The sequence below is a fragment of the Sciurus carolinensis genome, chromosome 15, assembly GCF_902686445.1.
Source record: "Sciurus carolinensis chromosome 15, mSciCar1.2, whole genome shotgun sequence".
Taxonomy (NCBI): Eukaryota; Metazoa; Chordata; class Mammalia; order Rodentia; family Sciuridae; genus Sciurus; species Sciurus carolinensis.
The window spans coordinates 60488986-60514225 of NC_062227.1; the positions used below are offsets into that span (position 1 = coordinate 60488986).

Here is a 25240-nt window from a genome sequence, read left to right on the forward strand (position 1 = left end):
CAGATTTGAAAGATAGATATCTTAGGAAGCAGAAGCATCTCCCCCACCCAGGTGAATGAAATGGTGACAGAAAACCATTAATTCCTTATATCATCCTTTCATCATCTATCTTTAAAAAGGTAAATACAAGAAGAAAAAGGTGATAAGCTACTAACGGTTCATCATTGGTTAAGCTATTGGACCATTTTTTATTATGTCATGTGGGATAGTGCACAACTGCAAGATGGTTCCTGATTTTTCATATTATGTATGTGTAGAAAAAAAAAAGAGTATGAGAAATGGTGCATGTGGGGAGAAGTGTTCAAAGGGGAAAAGGGTACAAAGAGAGGAAAGAGGTTTGAAGACAGTTATCACTCTTTGCAACTTTCAAACCAAGGCCGACTCTGAAACCATGCCCTCTGTTAGTCTTTTCCCAGTCTTTAAAACTTTCACCTCTGTGATGCTGGGCTGTTCCTTTTTACATTGATCACCACTTAGATGGGAGGAAGTCTAGCTGAACTGAAGAGAGAGAAGACAGGAGTTGGGGTGGAGCTCATTGGTGGAGCACTTGCCTAGCATGTACAAAGTCCTGGATTCTATCCCCAGTGCTGAAAAAAATTAAAAAGAAAGAAAGAGAAAGATTTATTATGGTTCTTCCTTCCTCTCTTCCATCTCCCACTTCTGCCAGGCTGCACTGTATCCACTGTCTTCTCTCCTGTCTCACCCTCTCCTTCTATCACCAACACTAATTGTCTTGTCCACTTCACTGTTCTTTCCATCAAACCCTATTTTGTTGATTTTGAAATTTTCTTTTAGTCGAAAAAGAGTATACAATTTAATAGTATCAGCCCTGGGTTCCTGTTCCATATACCAGCTGAGTGATCTTGACCCCATCCTTTACCTTCTTTAAACTTTTATTTTCTTTGTCTTCAAGACAGGAGCAATAAGGTAACTATTTTAAAAATCCTATAAGACAATGTGGACAAAGGTGTTTAAATGTATTTTAGATGCCTATCAAGCGAGTCCTTAAATGCTGTCCTTTCTCTGTGGGTTCCAGTTGATGGAAATAATGGACAAGGTGCTGATAACCACATGGGAATCAAGGTTTTTGATTGACCCTCTGGAAAAGTTAGGTGGCAGTGACCGGGAGGCCTTTTCCTCCTCCACTTAGGAGTTGACTCATGGTCCCACGTGCTGAGAACTGAAATCGATAGTAGAGACCACCTTGCCCTGCTGAATCAGGCCTTAACTTTGCTTTGTCTGCTTAACAAAGGCAGCCTTGACAAAGTTCAAGGCCAGAGAGTTGGGGGTATTTCACGTCAAGCACATGCAGGTTTAAGAATTTGAGTTGTGACCATTAGCACATTTGTCTAACCTTCCAACTTTTCACAGAGAGGTGGCCCAATGAAAACCACCTTATTTGTGACTCCAAGTTGCCCTCTCTTACACTGGAGGAGTGGGAAAGGGTAGAGGTGAGGTCCCTTGTCAGCATTTCCCAGTAAGCAAAGGTGTAGGCTACTATACCACCTCTGTAAGGAGAAACAGGAAAGTTAGAAGAACAAAACTTTTCTTCCCAGAAGTGGCACGTTTCCAGTATGTTTATCACCCTAAAAATAGAATGTACATTGCAGACTGAAGATTGATGCCAAAACGTCTATGCTTGAAATTTGATCACGTGTGAGGATCTAGGCAAATGTGTCCATTCTCTTTTTCATTCAAAAAGGAGAGAGTATTATACAAACTTTCCCATACATATTTCTTTTTCTCTTATAGGAGAAAGAAAGAGAAAAAACCTTTCATGTGAGAAGTATAAATGACTCTATGACATCTCCATGTTCCCCCCAGATAATCTGACCACAGACTAACTGCTTAATAATAAGCACATAAAAGAAAAGTACGGTTCACTCATATATTATGTACCTAATTTCCCTTGTCTGGTATCACAGAATGGGTAAGGGACAAAGCAGGATGTGAAGCCAGCCTTCTTTAAAACCATCCATTTTAATTGTATTCCAAAAGGTAAAGGAGGAGAAAATAAAGTCAGAAATAGGAAGTGGAAAAAAGTAGGCAAGGATGTGAAATTTAATATTGAAGACCAAAAGCCCGCTCTACACACTGGCCTCTGATCCCACCCAAGTGAGTTAGTTCACTGCATTCCTGATGCAGCCTCATCTAACATTTCTCACCGAAAAAGCATTTTACTTGGGAGAAACTTGCAGGGAGATGCTAGCAGGAGTCTGCACCTGGCACTCATATATTATGTACCTAATGAGCAAATGAAATGTTTAATAACTGTACTGTGAAAATAAAGCTTAAAACAGTAAATTCCTACTGAGGCTGCTCATCTACTGCTGCTGTACACCACTGGCCTGTCTCAGAACCCCAGTGTCATTTGTACTTCACCCCTTAGTGGGTCCTGCTGAGGAAATAACATTAAAACCAAAGTGATGCTCACTTAATTAGTTGTACATCCATGCAAAAGCGTTTATTTAGTGCATCGCCATCCAAAGGGTTGCCTGAAGCTCTTTTCCAACATGCACCCTGGGTACAGGTAGTTCTACTCGTGGTTTCAGGAGAAGCATTTGTAAATTTAAAATTTTCAATTAACCATGGATCATTTAAACTCACAGAAATTTAGTACTGCCTATTTTTAGGTATGCTCTCTATTGTTAGTTTAAATCAAAGAGAGCAAAGCAAACTTAAGTGGTGTTAATGTGTTTTCATTAATAATTTTAAGAAAAAAGGATGGAGCATTTTTTTTTCTAGAAAGCACTGGTTTAAAACCCAATTATTGTCACTTATACATTAAGCATTCACTTGCTAAATATTTTGGTTTCCTTTTTATCAATGGATTAACCAACTCTGCCTGAATCTTAGGGAGAGATAAGCAGTCCAAATGCAAAGTTAGGAACAGGTGAAACAACAGTTAATTTCCTTCATTGAATCATTTTGCAGGTAATATCTTAAAGATCAAATAGTTCAACCTTTATAGATATGAAGAAATCAAGATCCAAAGAAATTAGGCTATAAGCCAAGGTCACTGCTATGGTTTATGCTAAGGTCCATGTTTAAAGGTTTGATCCCCAGTCTTTGGTGCTAATGGGATGTTATGGAACATTTAAGAGGTGGAACCTGGTAGGAGGGAGTTAGGTCACTGCGGGAATGCCTTTGAAGAGAATACAGGAGCTCTTTTTGCTTCTTGGTCACCATGAGGTGAGCAGTTTTATCTATCACACACTCCTTCCACTGTGATATACTACCTTGCCACAGGCTCAAATACAGTGGGTTCAATGGACTATGAACCAAAACCTCTGAAACCATGAGCCAAAGAAAGCCTTTGTTCATTATAAGTTGATTTATCTCAGGTATTTGTTACAGTAACAAAAAACTGACCAACACAGTCACAAAACTACATAAGATGGCATTTCGCAAGTCCAAGGATAGTACTCTTCCTTGATATTCACATATTTATTTGAGTATTATTATGTGTTTAGAGACTGCCATAATACAGGTAATCGAAAATCTTTTGTGAAGATCAGCTTGATGTTCAGGATGGGGAATCTCTTACCTTTCAAAACCTGACTGCAAACAGATGGAAGATTCTTCTAATTTCTAAGCTCCAGTGTCAATCCTCTTCTCACTGGCTATCACCCTCAGGTTTTGTTCATCACCTCCTCAAAAAGTGAGGTGGATTTTTCTGGATCATGTTTTGAAAGTCTGTCCTCATATTTGGGGAAAATGTCAGAGGTTCTTGACCATCAGGTTAAGACTATATTAAATTAGCAGCTCAGAGCCAGGGTAGAGGTTCTTTTGATTTTTGTCTTTCCTTTGATTTTGCTTTGATACATTGCTCAGAGAAGTTTGATACTTTCTCATAGAAGTTTCATTGACATTGTTCATGTTTAGGGCAATTTTTAATGTAAGTACAATTCTCCATAGTGAAGAAATAAATATGAAGCCTTTCCTGTGGTTGCAGCCTAGATTTACCAACATGAAAAAAACTATAAAAAAATTTGCCTTTTCTTGTCATTAAAGAATAGGAGTTTAATATACTAAAGTGATTTTTTTCTACTTATTACTGTGCCCTTGAGGACTTTAGGAGGATAGGATTGTGTCTCTCCTTCAGTGTGCCAAAACACCATGGGGTCCAGCAAAGGGTACAAAGCTTGAGGTACCCATATACAGAAGCACACCAAGAATGGTTGAGGCCAGTGGTACAAGAGTGTTGCTTATGAACTGGCTTCTGAAAGCAGATAGAGTCTGGTTAAGTATGGCAAAACTCCCCTCTGCAACAGCAGTGCAGTATGGAGGAACAGACTCAGGGTGAATGATCTCCCAATAATAGCTGTCCATCAACAGGTGAGAGGCAGAGGCAGCAAGATGGTCCCCAGTGTCCTCTTTGCTTTAGGCAAAACTCACTAATCCAAATGCCAGATGATGTCACTGTTTTCTCACTTAAATATATAAAACATGCCATGAAACTTGTCATTTTATGTAAAAAATTTTGTTTGGTTTGAATGGTGTAGAAAATAGATTCAAAATTTGGCCCTTGTGAAGGGCAGATGTTGAGGTTTTAGGGGCAAAGTGAAGGACTAAAATCATGTCTCTTAGCCCCATGGAAGAATAGGAATGCAGAGTAGAAAATGAAGACAGAAACCAGTTACCATTAGTCAGCTACAACGATGTTTATGTAAAGGAAAAAACACAGCTTGGTGAGCTGCAGGGAACAAATTATCACCAGTGTCCAGGCCTAAAACATCTGAGGTTTGGAGTAGAAAATGCCAAATCTATGAAAATACCCAAGAGAAGGGTATCAGTTTTGCTGAACAAGATGCTTTCATGGAAATCTTTGTTTTAATTTCCTTTTCTTCTTTACTAAAGGGCATTTTTGAGACCAAAGTTGTCTAATTGGCTATTAATGAATTTCTCCTGGGAAACTTCCCTTATACTCTTTCCATTAACTCCCTTTTCAGGCAAAGGGAAGAAAAAATATTTAAGGCCGTGGAGTGCACTGCTGGTAATGAACTCTGTGAGACTGCTCAGGTTCTTTGTGTCTACTGGAATTTTATTGAAATCGATTCTACCTTGATCTCTTAGTCTCCAGGAACCTCAGATTTCTCTTCAGCAAAATAACGGGGAAGGTCACCAGATGAGCTCCAGGGGCCCTTGAGGTTCCAACATTCTGAATGTCTGTGATTCTCTGATAGTACTTGAGAAAAGGCAGTCACTTGAGGTTTACGCACCGCGTGTGGTCTTTGAGCTGGGACAGTCTTCAATTCCTTTTGCAAAGCTCACCATGTCTTTTAAACTGTTCAGAACTCAGTGCAGTCTCAGTGTATAGCTGTTGCCTGGTCACTAGAGAAAATCAATCATAATGGTTATATTTCTAATGGACTTGAGTTAAAGTACACTGTAGGCGTACCATGTCTTACCATAACAAGGTGAGTCTGGCAAATACAGTATAATGCAATGCCCATGTGTTTGGGATCTGGGCAGAAAATATACCCAAGAATATATCTCTATAGTGATAATGAGGCCTTGCATAAGAATTCAATTTCTCTACCTGCAAAACTATGAGAAATTTGTAATAACTCATAGGGAATTATATACAATAGATGGGTACATTCTCAATATTTATCCTTATATGTTTCCTAGAACAAATTGGGTGCTGGCCCTACTTGAATCTCATCCACAATAAGCTACATACATCAATGCCATTTTACTTTTAACTTATAGATACATTTACTTTTTTCTTTGCAAATACCTATGTTAGAGCAAATTGATTTTCAGGGTGTGTTAGATACGTTGCATGTGTCTGGTTAAGAGTTAAATTGCAAATTTTTCAGAAGTCCTTAAGTTTCCTAAAATTTTTTAAAACCCTAACAATTAGATTAGTGATTTCATCATCAAGGGAGCCTTGATCAAATACAGATAATATGTTCTCTCTCTCTCTTTCTCTCTCTCTCTCTTTATATATATATACACACACACATATATATGTATATGTATATGTATATATGTTGTGAAAATGCTGCTGCTATGTTGAACTTAGGGAAGGATAAGCAGTGCTCCCGGAACGTGCTAGGAGGGACCCCTTTTGTGACAACTAAATTCATATTTAACCAGAACTTTGTGAACCTTTTAGAAGGATAAACAATCACATTTCACGCAACATAACTCAAAATACAGTTTCAGCAGATGCATTCTCAAGGTTAAACAGTATTCTTTTTTGAACTTCTAAACTTCATGAATTTTGTTAAACTTCTCAACTTCACTTAAATTACAATCTAAAATATTAGTGCGAATTCCACACGATGGAGCCCTTGGAGGACCGTTGGATAGCTTGGCTCCGCCTGGGTTTTAGCACCTGCCTTTACATTCAGGTTCGTTACTGACAGCACCAGGAACACTGGGTTTGCAGTCAGAGGCTAAAGAGATTTAGAGGTGAAAAGAGATAAAGAGAAAAGGATATAGAGGTGTGAGAATCATGTTCACCTGTCCAAAACCAAAGAATGGACTGAGAGACAAAGGTGCAGAAAAAGCAGGACTTGACTTTATTGAAGGTCTGCCAGGTTGGGTGTCTGTGGGGAGCAGGCACACCCAGATGGGGTACAATCAGTATTCCATTGCTACAGCACAAGGTCCCTCCCTCAGTTCTTCATTGGCTGAGTATATAAGGTGTACAGTCTTCCCGAATGGCACTTAGGTTTTACTGTTGCCTATTGGTTATTTATACCTTTAGTTGTTCCTACCTCCCTTTGTTCTTTTGTAGCAGGGAAGTCTTGTTGGGGTGAATGCATTCTGACAGGTACACAGCACTTATTTCCTTACAAGTTACTATTTCTTAACAGAGAGGTTTCTATCTCTGTTGGTCATGCTGACCCCTTCCCTGACCTCCTGTTTGTCAAGGGCTGTTCAGGTGCACGGACTTTGAATCTGCCACATCCATAGGTTATGGTGCTATTGTGTGAGTGAACTGCTTGTAACTCTCCGTTCTGCTCTATTTCACCTCCACCTGCCTTTCTTACATTCCAGTTTTATGTTTAAGGACAAATACTGTATTTCAAAAATGGACCACAGGAATGTCTATTTCTCACAGAGGTAAATATAAATATAATCAACAAGTAGTGTATTCATACCCAGTGAAGAGCAACTGGATTTGCAGTCTCTGTATGAATGAAGGTTTGTCTGTCATTCAATTAGAGAGTATTGGTAGTGAAAACTGAGCATAAATGACAAACTCAAGATAATTGTGGTATATGTTACCAAATTCACACAGTGGTTGTGTTTTAGTCCTCTTTTATTATAAAAAACTAATAATAATTTAAATTGCACTATTTTATATGGATTTCGCATTTAACAAAGTTTGGGTTTTATGGCATACAATGAAAACTACAAGTTTTTAAAATGATGGCAAGCTTTATGTTTATGTATTTAAATAACATTGTAATAAAAATAGTTCAATCAAATATTGGAAACTATAAAAGCTTTCTTTTTACTTTTAAGTTACAACTCAGTTAGCCAGGCATGGTGGCACATGCCTGTAATCCCAGTGGCTCTGGAGTCTGAGGTAGGAGGATTGGGAGTTCAAAGCCAGACTCAAGAGTTTAGCAAGTCCCTAAGCAACTTGGCAAGACCCCATCTCTAAATATGCAAAAAGGACTAGGGATATGGCTCAGTGGTAAAGCACCTTTGGGTTCAATCCCCAGTACCAAAAGAAAAAAAAAAAAAATACAACTCAGTTATAAGAGACCGTAATACAATAAATAGTTTTGACACTTAAGGTAAATAGAATCTGTGGACTAGATTTCATGTTCATTTACCTGACTTCTTCAGATAAGACATTTGAATGAGCTAGATTGACATATTAGTGATAAAACCTTTATTTACTCAGTGGGGTTAGATATAACTTGGTGCAAACCTCTGTCTGCCTGCCCTTTTCTAAATGTGTAAACTTCAGCAAGATACTTAATTTTTCTCTATTTTGACATCCTTGTGTGTGAATTTGGAAATGCTAATACTTAGGACTGTTCTGGTAATTAAGTATTAATAATAGCTAGCCCTCTCTGAACAATTTATTAGGTATCAGCAACTTTAAATCTGCAACCTCATGTAATCCTTACAAATAATTATTAACATTCATATTTTGTAGGTGAAAACAGAAACAGTCCAAGGCAGGTTTTGTTGAACAAGGGATTAACAACTAGCATATAGTTGAGCTCTGCCAGGCTCCCAACACAGACTGAACTGATTGGAAATCCCAGATTCTTCATTCCATTTGTAGACTTTTGATTCCTGATGTTTAAGGGTGAGAAGATATAAATGTGAAGAAATTAACATGTTGGATCATCACATGGAAAAATGTGTTCATGGGAAGCTTTTTCATTTACAGTGACTAGTATCTAGCCAGTTGCTAATTATTTAGATTATTTATATTCTTTCTTTCCCAGTAAACAAATTATCCCTATTTCTTTGGTTGTAGATGCATTAACCTATGAAATTTACTAACTAGAATGTTATTTTCCCAAGTATAGTCAAAACAATTTGTAAGGTTGAGGGGGCAAAATTTAGTACCCCATTAGAATCATTAGAACTAAAACATCATTATTGGTGCCAGAAAGTAATGAGGTCAACTTCTTTTCACTTCTTACTCCTACATATTCTGCTGAACTCTTGGTTATAATGCTAAAAAATGGCAAGTACTCCTTAGTTATGTGAGGTGTACTAGCTGATTCAATAGGGCTTTATAAAGTTTTGTTGCAAGCAATAGAGACAAAGTTGCAGTACAGTTAGAAGCTAAACAGGATTTATAAGACAAATTTCAGATGCAAAAAACAAAGGTAACCCTTGTTTATAGTAGACAGGAATGTCATCCAATAGAAACTTGGCAGTTCCTCAAATGATTATTACGAGCATTAGAATATCTTTTATTGAAAGGAAGCATATTGATCAGGATGGAATTATATATTTTTTTTTTCCAAAGGGAATTAATAGGGAGATTCTTTCAGGTAGCCATGAAAGCCTTTGTTTTACTGTAACATCGAATACTCATTTATAACCAGTACAATCATCTCTGCTAAGTGCACAAATCCTTTGTCCCCTTACACAATTGAGAGCTTATTTAGTTGGTACAGCACAGGCCCAAAGCTGAGACTTGGGGCATCAAATGAGCTCACCTGACACTTTACAGGATGTGATGAACAGTCCAGAGCTCCCAGGCAACTCTTACTGCATGATTTGGAATCCACTTGAAATTACATATGACTAGTGGAGCTTCATCTGGAGAGGCCTAATCACAATCTGTCTTCCATTCAGTAAAAATAAAATGAGCCCATTTGTTGTGTCAGAATTAATCTCCACAGCCCAGAATGAACAATAACCTAAAATCAATGCCACCCTACTGGATTTGGTTTATGTGCTTGGGAGAACGTTCCTCAGAATGTTTCAACCATTACTTCTCATCACTCTGTCTTTTCAATTTCAGGGCCTACTCTTCCCAAGACTCATGTTAAAACAGCCTCTCTTGGGCTGGCTGGAAAAGCAAGATCCCCTTTGCTTCCTGTGTCTGTGCCAACAGCTCCTGAAGTATCTGAGGAGAGCCACAAACCAGCTGAGGATCCAGCTAACGTAAGGGTGTCCTTCACATTCATGCCACATCTGGGGAAGAATGAACCAAAGCTGTGCAAAAAAATCAGTCTAAACCAGTCAGCACTCACCATTGACCTAGGTCACTGTTCTTATTGATGCCTGTCTACACTTGACATGCAGAGAAAAAAAAAATTATATTAGGGATTTATTTAAATTAAATTAATGTATTGATACTTAGGGGTGTATATTTCAATGGGATGAAATACCTTGGCATTTCTGGAAATAGACCTATGTAATTATTATTTAACATTAAAAAGTAACCAAAAGCTATATTTGAAGTTATCATTTATATTACTTCTAAAATTATTTTTAAAATAACCTAGAATGTAGAATTGAGAAGAAGTGAAAACAAATGAAGACATAAAGAAGGGAGTTTAAGAAGGAAAAAAAGGAGGAATGAACATATTTTGAAAATAAGAGCAAAAGTTTTATTATTGAAGAGGGAAAAGTTATGATTTGAGGAAAGAAAACTAACCGTTTAAATTAGAAATCTCAGAAAGAAAATCAGTGAAAAAGAAAAAAACTTGGAGTAAACTTTTGAGAGTAAAAATATTTCTCTCCAAAAAATGCCCTATTAAGATTCAAAAAGGTGTTGCCTAAAGGCAGCTTTTTAGAAAACTTTCCAGTGTTTCTATAGATTTCAAAAGCAACATTTAGAGAAGGCTAAGGAATTCGCATATCAGACATCTTAAATAATCAGGGAATTGAAAGAGGAAAAAAGATTTTAAATCATTAAAATTCTATATTATTATTACATTTGGAAATTTTTCAACCCTAGATTGTCAAATGAGAATTTATTTTGGCACTTTCAACTAGCTTCTGTTTTTGTATGCAGGAGTAAAAGATTTTTACAAAGTTTACAAATAATGTAATGATAAGGAAAATTATAATAATATCAAAAACTAAATCGACCACATACAATTAGTCCTTTGTGAGCCATGCAACTACCAGTTTTCTTTAATAAAACTGTTTTCTTTAAAATCAGATCATCAAAAAGAAAGGATCATTTCATTTAAACGAAGAATGACACATTTATTCTTGCTTTATTGTTTTCAGTCCTACAAACAGTACAGTGTTTTACTTACATAGAAACCCAAAAAGCCGAACAAGTGTATATGTGTTTGAATATTTGGCAGAAGGTGTTAAGATACTCAACACACTGCTTAAAGATGCTCTTTTGTCAAAATTTAGATGTTTACTTCAATGTTTGTTTAGGTCCAACATTTGTGGCCATTTCTCAAATCAGCTCAAATTCCTAAATTTATGTTTCTCATCTCTTAAGTGATGAAGGTCAGGTGGCCCATTCTTACATTTATGGTTAAATGAGGCAAATGATCTAGATCAGCAGTGTCCCATAGATACACAATGCAAACCACACGTGTAATTTAAACTAGGAGCCCATTAAAAGGTGTAAAAATAGATTAATTTTTTTTAATAAGAGCTTTTATCTGATCCAGTATTTCCAAAATAATGTCATTTCAATATGCAATAAATATGAAAATTGTCAATAAAGTATTTTGCATGCTGTTTTTTATGGAAAGTATTCAGAACCTGAAGTATATTTTATATAGCAAACATATTTCAATTTGTACTAGCCACATTTCAGGATCCAATAGTTACATGTGACTAGCATTTTCAAATATTATACAGTTAGATCTAGATCATTCTAGAAAACCAACCCAGACAACTAAAACATTTTTGAAAATGATTGAACAAGTAATCACCTAACTCCAGCTTCCCTCTTCAAATACCTATATACAACACCTGTTGAGCCCAGCAGGCTATTTTTCAATCCCACAAGCCTTTAATAGTATATGGCCAAGTTAGTGACTGAATGCTCAGGTTCCTGGAGGAAGTACCTGTATTAATACCCTGTTGTAAGCTTTCTCTTCAATGGCTAGAGTGGCTTTGTGCCTATTCCTTCATGCAAATTCTAGTGATGCTCTCCTGGGGCCCACGGTGCTTATGTGGTAGGATCAGATGTATATCTCTCATCAAGCGATGATAGCAAGCAATGATTGTTGGGCTACCCACAACAGAAAACATGTCATGCTCTTTGTTGGTTCAATCATTTAATCAATTGAATGCACTAGGCAAGAATAATCAAGAAGGCCATGTCTGTATTCATCAGAACAAACTATGTGGTGACAAAGAAGGACACTGGTATTTGTTGAGCACTTAACCACTGAACAGCACTGACTTGTGGTATGCTCCCAACTACTCACTGAGACAAACTAGTTCTTCCCAGTTGAAGAATAAGGAAGGTGACTAAAAAGGAGGAAGCATATAAAAAGAACAGAATGCAAATCCACACCACCACCTCAGTGCTTTTGTCCCTAGTCTCCCTATTTGGTTGACCATCAAAATTACATGGGGAAACGTTATTTTAAATAGAAATTTTAGATCTATTCTATGCATACTGGACCATTATTGAACCCTGAGACCAGTAACGGGATCTGTGAAAACTAAGAATCCTATTATATTCTAACGTGATATTCATAACTCACGGTGAATGAGAGAGAGAGAAAAACTGTCATCTCTAAGATTTCCACAGTTCAACATCTTCAAACCATGTCACAAGAGTCCTTCACACTTATGCGTTGCACTGACTCTGGTTTGGGACATAAAGTTGTTTCCACATACAAGCTAATTCATAACTCCCAAACTTCCAATTGGTGATGTCAAGGTCCATCAAGTTCCCATACTAAACATATAAAATAACTAGATTATGTTACAAAGATAAAGATAATCCAGTTCATGGATACCACATTCTGGACACCATGACAGGCATGAAGCATGTTATATAGCATGCTCAGAATAACCTGTGAAACAGATGTCATTATCATCACTTCATAGATGAAAACAACCATACATCAGAGAATTTCATTAACTTGTCCAAGACTACCAGGCTCATGATTTGTTAGAACTTGATTTAAAACAGGACATTTTTGACTATGAAACTTTTTCCTGATCACAGGGATGGAGTCCATGAAACACCAAGCAGTCATTCATCACCACCTCTTTTCTTGCCAGCATCTCCATTCAGCGAATATACTCTGCAGCTAGCCCAGGCTATAGGTCACTGGTTAGTGACCTATAACCACAAAAAGGAAGGTATCAATATTAGTGTTAACCCTTTGCTCTTATTCTCTCTCCAGGTGTATGAGCAGGATGATCTGAGTGAACAAATGGCAAGCTTAGAAGGGCTAATGAAGCAACTTAATGCCATCACAGGCTCAGCCTTCTAACGTATATTGCTGATTTGATGAGTGAAATTTTCTGGGACCTTTGCAGCATACCAATTACCCATAAACAGCACACCTACGTCCAAGGACTCTGACCGGTGTACAGGTCAACCATCCTGACCACGCAGTTAAGGAAGATCCTGAAGCAGTGCAGAAGGAAGAACCACCCTTCTTTCAGAGGCATCAAGAATCGCAGCGTGATGACTATGAGGTCCCTCAACAAAAGCAAAGATGCATCTTCACTGCAAAGTCAAAGCTTGAGCTGCTAGAATAGTCCTGGCTCTTGGCCAGTGCAGTGACCACACTGTCGTTAACTAATGCCTGTAATTTCCTTCATCAAGGCCTGTCGTTTTAAGTGTAGGTCTAGTCTTACAAAATGCAAGTGCATTATTTAAGCCTGTGTCATGCCATGGCAAATCAGTGCAAGCTCACTATTTGGTTTTCAACTTTCAAGTACAAAGCACCCATGGAAATGCTCTCACTCCATAGCACCAAAGGATTGGATGTTTTCCTGACAGCACAAAAAGTAAATAAGTAAACAAGCAAAAGGCAGTGAATGCTTATTGTAGGTCAGTCTTGCACAAGTGGTGGATATTAGCAAGGGGCTGTAAAATTCACCAGTTTTAACAAGTGTTTGTAAATCCACCCTTGGCTAACGTGTATGCCTGGAGTCCGGGAACACAAAAATCTGCAACCAATGGCATCCTGCCAGTGGTCACACATTTCCAGAAAGAGGATACAATATGCAATCTTCTCAGACACACAGTAATTATGTGCTTAAGCTTGTAACAGGACACTTTTCAATTTGGGTGGCTTTTGTGCCATACCACACTGTGATGATATTTTAAAGCGTCACCAAGGCCATCTTCTGCAGAAGTCTGGCCAGGAGAGGTCCCCCTGCCTCTCTGCCCCATCTCTCCTTGACTTTTCCTTGGCAACCAGCCTCGGGCAGAATGGCCAGTTCCATACATCCTATGTCCCCCTGGCCTGTGTCTCCTGTGTCCCCCGTAGAAACGCTTTCAGACCTTCTGAGAAAATCCTCTGAGGAAGAGGAGGAACAAAAGGGGCAGTTTCCAAAAGGACCCTCTCTCTTGAGTGACGCCACTTCCACCTGCAGTATTCTCACTGACACACCAGTCAGCACTTGACCAAGGTGACCACAGACCCTGTGGCCAAGGGGACCTGCTCTACCACGCGTGTGCCAGAGTCAGGGAGGAGCAGAGGGGTAGGTGCCACTTGACACTTCTGACACGTCATAAATCCAGTGGATACTTTACAGAAAGCATCTTCAACTGTGGGCTAGAGTTTGTAACTTCTATTGCCCTGCTGTCTACAGTTTGGAACTAGCTAAAATTAAGAACCTTTTGTGTGCACTCTTTTAGTTTTTGAATTTTCAGCTGCATTTGGAGTTAATCCCTGTTTATGCAGCTGAGTTGCCAAAAGGGAGCTAGTTTGCATATTTATCAGTTAGGTGACTTGAAAACCCAATGAGAGAGTTTCAGCTGAATTATTCCTTTCAGCTCTGCCTTTGATTTCAAGCTTGAGTAGGTCATAATTTTAAAAGAGCATGGAAAGGATAGGATCTTTACAACCTAATAGCTCCTTTTATTAGGTGGGTAATTATATATGAATCCCTGAATGAAATATTTTGAGCAAAATGGCACTGTAACAGAAGTAATAATTCAGATTATTTTTTTACAGTTTTATGTCGGGAAGGAAATCTGATGTCAAAGAGAGGGCTTGTTCAAATGGTTCATTAGAAAGTCCGGTCCATTTGCAAAAGTTGTTCCTTCAACAAGAGTGCTTGTTCAATTTGCTAAGGTTTTCTGGAAGTCCTGTGGAAGAGCTGGGTGATGTTATCTGATGGGACATATTACTTTTGTTCAATATCTGGGCACTGAGGAGGTTGACCCTCCACTGACCTGAAATAAGGCATTTCCTAAAATAGTATTGAATGCTTTAGGAATAATCGATTGCATCCAAAATTTTTAATTAGGTTACCCTGACCTTCTCAAGGCCTGAGAGTGACCTCCCCTTTCTAATATTTACAAACAAGAAAAGTTTACTGACAGCATTCCATACCCATGAGGGACTTCCCAGTGCTCCATTTGGAGTAGGTCATCAATCTCAGATTTCAAGAATTAAGTTTCAGCTTCAGTCTGTTCTGTAGAATGTAGCTGGACAATCAAGAGAACTAGCAGTCTCAGAAAATTCTAGACCCTTCAAGTCTAAGTCAATAATTTTAGGAAGTGAAATCTTAAAAAACAAAAAACATTAAAAGTATATACACTATCTGTCTCCAATGGGAGTTATATTCATGCCACATGCTCTTAAAACTTTTCATTAAACAAATACATTGGTTTATGTTAGCTCCTGACATTGCTAATAAATCCAACTGCCCTGCCTTGCATGTGGATTAGAATCCATTTACATAGCCTCAAAGACTCCAGTATCATTACCTAGTGATTTGAATATGCAAGGCATTTGCCATGATTTCTGTATAATTTTGCTTCCTATCCCCTCAAATTGTTCACATGTGTGCAATGAACCTGCCCAAGTTTTAAGGTAACTTTTTAATTTCTCAATCTCCTGATCTCTTGACAAGAAGGACTCTGGATACTGTGAGGTAACCTCTGTTTTCCCCTTGCTTCTACCCCTGTGTCTGGTTCATGGCATGCAGGGCTCCTTAAGCTCATAAATCTGACTCCTATAGGGCATAGCTTGAAAGCCAACCAGCAGCTCTGCCACCCCAGGACTGATTTCTCCCCAACAAAGAAGAAAATCAAACTTGTCAGGGCACGCTCAGAACTTCCCTTGTCTGTGCTGAACTATCAGGCAAGAGTCTCCTCTTGAAAAACCTTGTTGACTTTCTTTGTAGTTCACGCTGATAGGAAAGCTCTTTTCACTCCTCTAGAATTTTCTGCATTTGTTGAACTCACAAATGCAGATGGCTTCAAATGTGTACAGAATATTTGTGTGATGTTCTAGCCAAAAATTAAATATTTCTTAGTGATTCATATTTAATCAGAAACCAGTCATAGCAACCCTTTGTGCAACAAACCTATAAGCTTCTAGAATATTTTAATAATGTAACTTTGTATTTGGGAATGATAAAATGCACACTCAGTTGAACAACCTGGGAAAAACCAATGATATGAGGTGGCTTTATTGAGACTTTCACCAATTTCTTTGAATAAGAATTGTTCAAAATGAAGTGAATGATCAGTCCCTTGCCTTGGTAGCGACCCAAAAAGAGAACATTTAGAGCGCTATTCCAGACAATATTCTGAAACTGTGGTTTGGCACTCATTGGCTTTTACAACACAGAATCTCTTTAGTACAGGTCTTTCTGGAAGCTAACAAAGTCTGTGCTAGAAGCTGGTTGCTTGAACTTATCCAGCCTTTGGATCCTTCTGTTGACCTTGTTTAAATAAGCACCTTTGAATCACCTCCAAATAGAACAGAGCATCTTAGACATGGTAATTGGACTATAATTCATACAAAAGGTTACCTGTAAGAGGAAACTTTTTTGAAACAATTTTTTCCCCAACTCAGGCTTCTTGTGGTTATGGAATGTCCCTTTCCAATCAATGGAAGGAAGGAAAATAGAAAAGTTCCCAAGTTTTAGGTGAGTTTAAAGAAAACAAAATCATCTGAACTTTAAAATAGGCTTGGAGCAGAGTTGCCTTCCCCTCCCCATCACCCACAGGCTGTCCTGAGTGCTGGGGTTGGTATCCTGGCCTGTTCAGCATCAAATAAGATACAGAGCCCAGAACATTGCAGACCACAGGAGCAATCACACCCTCCAATCTATACCCTCTCTCTCTTTAAAAATCACAAGCAACATTTCACCCATCATTTGCATTTTCTAGTGACTTTCAGAGACCATTTTAATATTACAGAGAGAAGCTTTCTGCTTGATTCCAGTATTTTAAATGGTATTGGATACTTTGGAAAAATCACAGATGTATGTTTTCCATTCTATCCCATGAAAAAGTGCAGGCACCCACCCTTCAATTTACCTTGGCATCCAAATGCCTGCTTTAAGAAAGAACTGATTCTGAAAAGAAATACCTATTTCCTGGTCAGTGCTCAGATAGGAGACCATCTACCACGCTCATATCTGCAAGTACTCCTTCCAATTTGATGCGGTTCCTCCATTGCCACTATTGAATAACATTCCTTGGCAGACTTCCAGTTGCACTCTCTGAAGGATTTTTTCTCTTGCTCTCAGTAGAGAGCCTTTGTACATTGTCATCCTGTGATTTTTTTTTGTTGGTATGAGAGCAACAGCAAAGCTCTACAAGATGTCACCAACACAGAGGCATGGGCCAAGGGATCTCACTGTGTGCTGAGCGTGTATTTTCAGATGCAAGAAAGGAATGTTGGAGAGGAGAAGAAATGCTGTTTTTTATTATTGTAGGGTAAACCTGGCAATTCTGAACTTTGAGAATTGTCAGCTTGTTTGGGGGCAGGGTGGGTGGGTATGGGGTGTACTTTTTATAAGTAATATTTAATTTATTATTTAGAGTGGCTTCTTTTTGGATAATTTATGATAAAAAACAAAGGGAGATCTGGTTGGGATCTAGATACGGCTGTTAAAGCTGCAGTGATCCATATCTCAGAGGGACCACTTGGGAAATGAAATGTCCATTGCTGAGTATGAGGAGATGTCCAGTCCAGGCAAAGCCTTCACTGAGGGTCCATCGTCAGCGCCTTCTCCCTTTCTAGGGCTGTTCAAAGACCATAACACCAAACCTAAAGTAATTTTGATAGCATTCGCAGATCAATGCTATTCATGTTCTCAAAGGGCTTTGCAATTCAAGTGAATTTTAGTGTGATAGTGATAAGTTTATTTGGTAGAAATGGGTATACTACAGCTTTAACTAGCCTTAGTGGAAAAAGAAATTTTTTGTTGTTACAAAATACCTTCTTGGAAAAAAGAAGGTATTTTGAGCCTACGAAGAGTTTCTTTAAATTGTCAGACTCTAGCATTGTTAACCAAATTAGACTAGTGATTGCAATATTTAAGTGTAAATCTTGTTCTATGAGAAAGGAAACTTGCTTACAGTTTAAAACAATGACTGTTTCTACACACGATCTTGTATACTACTACACAAGGAAAAAAGGGGTTTTGTAATCACTGTAGAACAGTCTCATATTCATTTTTTATAGAAATGTTATTCCAATGGTGCATTTTTTGTTTAATAAATAAAGTTTTGATACAAAGTTCTTCCTTCCTGTTGTTTATGATACTTTGACATGCAAGCAGCACCAACCCAACAGTCTGTATTCACCCTGAGGATGCATATGGCCTTTTATTCACATCTGTGGTGGAAACCATAAGTACTCTACTATGTCCCCTTGAACACTTATATCACTTTCATGCATATTCCATCTTTGTTTTCCAACCCAGCAATTGATACCCACATCTTTTTGTTGGAGAGCTGCCTCAGGCTGCCGGAACTTACTTTGTGTGTCTGCCCTGGAGACCTGCAAATGTCTGATTCCTTCCTTACCAAGCTGTGAAATGGTTCCGCCCCTTTGCTCCTAATGGAGACAACTGTGAGCAGTGACCCAACTCATCTCCAGAGTTCCACAAGTGACTCTCTGTGAGACACTGCTCCCCAATACTGCACCAGTGAGAGGTCACCCGGGCACGACTCACCTCCCTTTCCTTTCCCACTTGCTTCCTCCCCTAATGGTTTCAACTGGGTGCACTTCATAATAAATTACTTTGATACACACTTCATGGCAGGGTTTGCCTTTGGAGACTTCACCCTTTTCAACACACCAATACTAAATCAATGAAAATACTCTCTTCCTAGATAATTCATTCTCATTGTGTCAACGGAAGAACATGGGGACAACCAATGTGTTAAGTTACATACAGCTACAAGTTCTGAAGGGTTAAGTAGGACACATGATCTCTTTTTAAAGGGAAGTCATATATTAACATTTTTCTTAACTCCTCTGGGCAAGCAGAGAACTATTCAGTAAGTTCTTGTTTCAGGGGTCTTGGGGTACCTCCCAATTTCTTCAACCCATTATGCTTCCATCTAAAAATGTGTTGAAAAATCTTCAAGGATATGGAGAAACTGGAACCCCTGTTCATTGCTGCTCAAATGTCAACTGGTGCCCTCACTGGGGAAAGCGATATGGCAGGTCTGTGTTTAAAATCTACTAAACATTTGATCTTGCAATTTCACTTGTAGGCAGGCACCCCAAAGAAGTGAAAGTAGAGACTCAAATGTGTTCACACAACGGTGTTCCCAGGAGCCTTGCTCATGGCAGCCAAAAAAGGTGGAAGCAAAAAGTGCCCATAGACTGAATGATGGAGAAACAAAATGTCACATGTTCATACAAATATTATTTAGCATTTAAAAATCTTAAGGACAAATTCTCACTTGAAGATCTTACGTTTAGTAAAATAAGCCAGTCACAAAAGACTGTGAGGAGTGTATTTATGTGAGGAGTTTAGAGGAGTCAAATTCATTGAGACAGAAAATAAAATGTGAGCTGCCCAAGGCTGGCAGTCGGAGGCACAGGACAGTAATTGCTTAATAAGTACAGAGGTTCCGTTTTAGAAGATGACAAAGTTTTGTAGTTGGACGATGGTGGATGGTGGCTGCATAAAAATGTAAATGTATTCCATGCCGCTGAACTGTCTGCTTTTAAATGTTAAAATGATAGATTTTATGATGTGTATTTTTTTACCACAATTTAAAAAGCAAGTCCAGAAGAGGATATTCCAGAATCATTTATCTATAAATGCTAATATTTATTCTAAGCCTCCTAAATATAAATATGTAATAGCAAACATATTAAAGGAAATTGATATGCAAGAAATAGAAGCCACACATAAATCATAGTTGTTTTAATCTCAGACATATATTATATGACCATATTCAATTTATGCAATCGTATCTTAAAGAATGGTGTGCTGTCACAAAAGTTATCAGAGATCTCCATGGGAAACTGGTTATTTGGAAAAAAATAAATAAATAAAGGGATTTCTGATGTCCAGTCTAGAGAGGAGAAAGTTAAGGGATAGACAACTCTCTCCAATGCAGGTACTTTCATGGAAAAGATTTTATAGTGGTCTAAGAATAAAGTATTATCTCCAATACTCTATGATGCTATAATAAAGAGAAAAAGTAGAACACATTATTATAAATGTTGTCGAGTTTAATAGAGCTAAAAGAAATCAGAGGTCCACCCAGAACTGGAACCCAATAAGACTGGCATTTCCTCTCTTTCATGGAAATTTTCTCCATTGATTATTCATTTATTTTGATAGTTTCAGAGGTGTATCTGTAGTTCTTAATAATTCTCTGTGATTTCTTTCTTATGATTTCTCTTCCCCGATTTCCCCATACATTATTCTTTCCTCTAAACATTCTTTGTATTCTCTCAGGTTGGCCATCTTTTTATAAAGTTAAATCTGTCTTTCGCTGTCTCCTGTAGTGGTTTTGAAATCTCTATTATATTTTTAATTTTCTTGCATTTCTTCCTTTTCTGACTCATTTCATCATGACTTTTTCTCCTCTTTTGTTACCTTTTCATGATATTCCAATTTTGTTTCATGAAGTTGATACTTCTTCAAAGGTATGGAAATTGCCAAGTAGGTTTCTTCTACAGAACAACCTCCTGAAAGTTTTGTAAAGGAATTTCGCTGTGAACCCGCTAGGTCTCATGACTTCAGCCTATTATTTTCAGTTTGAAGTCTTTTTTTTTTTTTTTTTTTTTTGGTGCTGGGAATTGAACCCAGGGTCTTGTGCTTGCAAGGCAAGCACTCTACCAACTGAGCTATATAACCCCAGCCCTGAAGTCATTTTTAATCTCCTCATTTACTTTCCAATGAAGGGAAATCTATTCAGGTCAATGTGTGCCAAGCCTCAGTGCATTTGAATTGTTCTCAGTCCCATTTTAGCCATCTCTTTTGTTGTGTGACCTCTTTGGAGTCACAACCTGGCAACCAGTTATCCAACAAGGGTCCAGCGAAGTTTCCACTATCTCCCTGGCTTTCACCCAGTGCAGCTCCGCTGACCCAGGAAAGGGGTCTTCCTTTGCTTTAGCTCAAAGACCATGCAAAGGTCAGATCTCCCCCTTTCTCTAGCTCCACCTACAGTGCTAGCAAGATCTTGAGACATGTACCCAAGAGCACTTGGCTCTTCTCACTCTTTCTTCCCAGTTCTGCTCTGACAGTTTATAACAACCACATGAATGAGTCCCAGAGGGAGGAAGGTGAGAGAGAAGAAAGAAACTGCTCGGTTCCTGATTTCCAAGGCAACCTAGATACAAGTTGGTAGATACTTTGCACTTGAGAACTGAAGATCATTGTGCATTAGATCACTGACAATAAAAACTGTTCCCTAAAGTTTCATTGACTTTATAATTAGGAAAAAAAAAAAAAATCCAGCAATTGTTTTTTCTGGATTTCACAGAGAGGGCCTGCTTTTCAGCAATGATTTCTTCTCCTATCTTTCTTCTCCCCCTTCTTCTAACATAATTTTTGAATCCATAGATACTTTGATGGGAATTTAGGATGACTGCATTAGGTGCAACTTTAGAGGAACCATTGTGATTGTTGAATACTGGATACTTTTGAAAGCACTTAAATGTTACCGTAATTTTTATTTTCCTAAATCTAAGCTTACTCTATTTTAATGTACCAATTTTTCACAGTCTTATATTCTGTTTTTCTTTCATTTGTAACTAAACTTCCTCACTCTCCTTAACTTTAGAAATTCATAATCTGATACAATAAATACTAAGGCAATTATTCCTGAGATAACCCAAATGTTCTCATTAGCAGCTCAAAAGATTTCTTGAAATAAATAACAGAAGTAATTTCTCCAAGATTCCTTTCAGGTTTTAATTAACATTCTTCTTTATAAATTAATGACAGTCCTTTAATTTCCCTGTCTTTGCTAATATCTGTACTGACTCTTTATGTAAGTTTGACAAAATACCCGCTAGTAGAACAATTTTTCACCTTCTTAATATTTCTTAAGGACTTAATTCTTATATGATTCTTTGAGTCTGTAGTGGGTTCCCTGAGCTACTTTGCTTTTCTTTTTATTCAAGCTAAAATTATTCTTTGGTGTGGTGCTCTCCTAACAATGGTAGCATTTCAATTGTGCAGATGTGACTCATTAGTCTTAGATTATTCCTATTTCTTCCCCGAATAGGATGTTTCAAAAAATTAACTGTAGCATGTACTTCATAGGGATGTTGTGGGCTTAAATTTAAATTAGACAATGTACATAAAGCCCTTATTATAATTTCTGGTTCTTGGCAAAAGCCTTAATGAATTCTGCTTCTGTTCTTTCTCTCTGTGCACTCAATCTTTCCCTTGACGTTTATGAATCTTTTCATACATTTTTAAAAATGCAGATGGGAATTTAGTAAAACTGGCCTGGGTGTGGCACCAACTATTGGTATGATTTTCAGCACATGTATACATTAAGAAAGCATATTTGAATAGGATGATATTATCAGAAAATACTTTTGCTTTTAAAGTATATCTAACCAGTATATATTTAATGTCTAAAATAAGTCACATATAAGGCACATGCTAAAGCTATGATTGAACTAAAGGATAAACCCTACCTTTTATACATTCATACACAGCACACATATATGTATATGTAATGACTGCAGTTCAAATGAGAGTCAGATACTTTAAGACAGGTAAAAAGCAAATTCTATCATAGTCTACAGCATCAAATTAAGGTTAATAGAAGTCTCCTGGGGAGGTTGGCATTTGGAAAAGAACTTTAAATTAAAAAAAAAAAGATTAAAATCTTTAGAGAACATTCAGGTTAAAAGTTACATGAGCAAAAAAATACAAAGGTTAGAATTCAAAGAACACATATTAGAATTAAGCATGTCAAGGTGGTTTTGAAGAAGTATATTAGGAAACGGGAAATACACTTGCCAAATAGATGGAAGTTTTGTAATGATGATCCAAAATATTTAATTGAATTCTGTTAGTAATAAGGAACCATTGAACATAAAAGTTTACTCTTTGCTTTAATTGAAATATTTACTATGTACCAATGACCAAGCTGATACTAAAAAAAGCAACAGTGATCAAGATGGACATCATCCCTGCCCTTGTGAAGTGGGTCATTTACTTGAGGAGTCAGAAAACAGATTAACAGGTCAGTGTAATAATTATAATTGTAATGAGGGTCATAAACTAAGATTGTGATATGGAAATATTTTACCTTTAGAAATTACTCACCATTATCAATTGGAGAATGAAGTCACTTAATTGAGATTGGGAAATACTTTTACTATGACTGACAGGTAAAATGAAACCAGAGGATACAAAAGAGTCACCCATATGAATATTAGTGACGAAGTTTGCATACAAGACTCTGAGGATCTTTTTATCTCAGTATATTAGAGTCTCATGATCTCCTTCTCTGACTTAATCCCATTTCAGTTCTTTCTAATACCATTAAATCTCTGTTTCACCCTTGTCCTCCACCTTCCCAACTATATTGTCTACAACTTCCATTTGAGGGTCACCTTTCTCTTGTTCATAAGCCTATGGCAGACCCTATGACTCTCAGTGTCACACATGCCCAATGAGAACTTGCTAGAGTAAGGGATTCCTATCATCCCTGGTCTCTCTTTGAATTTTACCCCATTAAGAAGTATCAGGACCTTCCAAACTGATGTCTTAGTATTTCATTTGTCCTGGAATGCCCCTGTACCATATTTTCTCCAACAGAAAGTTTCTGATCCCTTTTCAGTTCTAGTGAAAATTCCTAAGTCATATCTTGGAAATCTCCAGCATGTGCATATTATGTCAGTCATCATTTCTCCTGAGGCATTAAAACCAATGAGTCAATGGCTATGAAGCCACAGAGCATCAAGATTTAAAGATAATAGAAGCTTTATTAACTTAATATTTACAAAAATTGCATACTACATGTCAATTTTATAAGTGTGTGCATGCACATGCATACATGTGTGTATTAACAACAAATCTACTTTTTTAGAGAATGAATTTCAAGTGGTAAAAATGAATAAAGGAAGTTAAAGAGCATGTGATTGTTGATTCAATGATGGTCAAGAAATGAAAATAAAGTGGGTGTTTAAAGCATATTTTGGAGATAGAATAACATCTTTACAGATGGATTGGATGGAAGGGTGTTTTTGGTAGATAGTCTTTAAGCTGGTAGTAACAATGTCTGTGGTGCAATAATCTGGGAGAGAAACAGGATTGGGTATGTATGGGGGAAAGAGTGTAATTTTTAAAGAGCCCTGTGTAATCGCCAACACATCAATATGCAGTTGAGTATTTGAATCTGAAAAAATAAGAAATGTCTGGATTGAAAACATAAATTTAGAAATTGCCAGCATATAAATGGCATCTAAACTCAGGAATGTATGAAGAGAGGAGAAGGAGAGTTGGCCTGGAAAGTGAGCATTGATAGAGTCCAGAGTATAGATTATTGGACAGAGAGGGAGAAACCAGATGAATAAGCTTGGAAAGGATGGTCAATTGCAGGGAAAAAACAGGAGTTCCCTACATTAGGAAAAATAATGGGAAAAACATTGAATTTGCAAAGAAAAGAGTGCTGGAGAAGAAAGAATTCAGCAGTGTTAAGAAGTTGGTAAGATGCTGGTAAGATAAAATAACACATACTGAATTTGTCAATGTGCAGATCCACAAAAAGGACCCACGACCCCTGGATTTCATGGGACTGTCCCAATTTAGGCATCATGGACTATTCTATAGTCCCAGTGTACTATAGATTAGTAGCTACTGTCTACTTCCACTTTCTGAAGTGTTCTCATTTGAATTAAAATGTATGTGGTCATTACTAGTACTGACTATTTCAAAGCAAGAACAGTTAAAATAAAGGACTGTGAACAGAAGTCAGATTAGAATGGATCAAGGATGATCTGGGAATTTATGAAATATATATAGTGCATATTTCTCTTTAAGGAAAGCATACTATGAAGAGAATAGAAAAATGTAGAAGTAAGTGAACGGATAACTGGATATTACATGCTTTAAAAATGAACTCTAAAATTGCTCCCACTGGTATTTTTGGCAACAAGGGCAATTTCCAAGTCAAATTCAACCATGCCATACATTTTAAGAGTAATGTGATTTAAGGACAATACTTCAGGTTAGGCACAATCATCAAACACTGGAGGCAGTGTTGCCGAAGAATGAAGGTTGACCTGATTTGGAGAACGAAATGGAACCCTCCAGGAGGGAAAATAGAGGGCACTAGGCATTGTCACTCAAGAGGACAAAGAAGCAATGAGCGGGTGTTAAAGGTCGAATAATGGCACCCGAGGATATTAGATTCTAAACCCTGGAATCTGCATATTTA

General features: G+C 37.6%; 1 protein-coding gene across 1 annotated transcript in view; it reads left to right on the plus strand.

Annotated features, from left to right (window-relative positions):
• Positions 1-17325, plus strand: part of Dcc (DCC netrin 1 receptor) — a 1110494-nt gene extending 1093169 nt beyond the window's left edge. Inside the window, exons 28-29 of the mRNA XM_047526548.1 lie at positions 9464-9606; positions 12786-17325. Coding sequence (XP_047382504.1) covers positions 9464-9606; positions 12786-12875 — 233 coding nt within the window. The 3' untranslated portion in view covers positions 12876-17325. The remainder of the gene's footprint in view (positions 1-9463; positions 9607-12785) is intronic.
• Positions 17326-25240: the final 7915 nt, after the last annotated feature.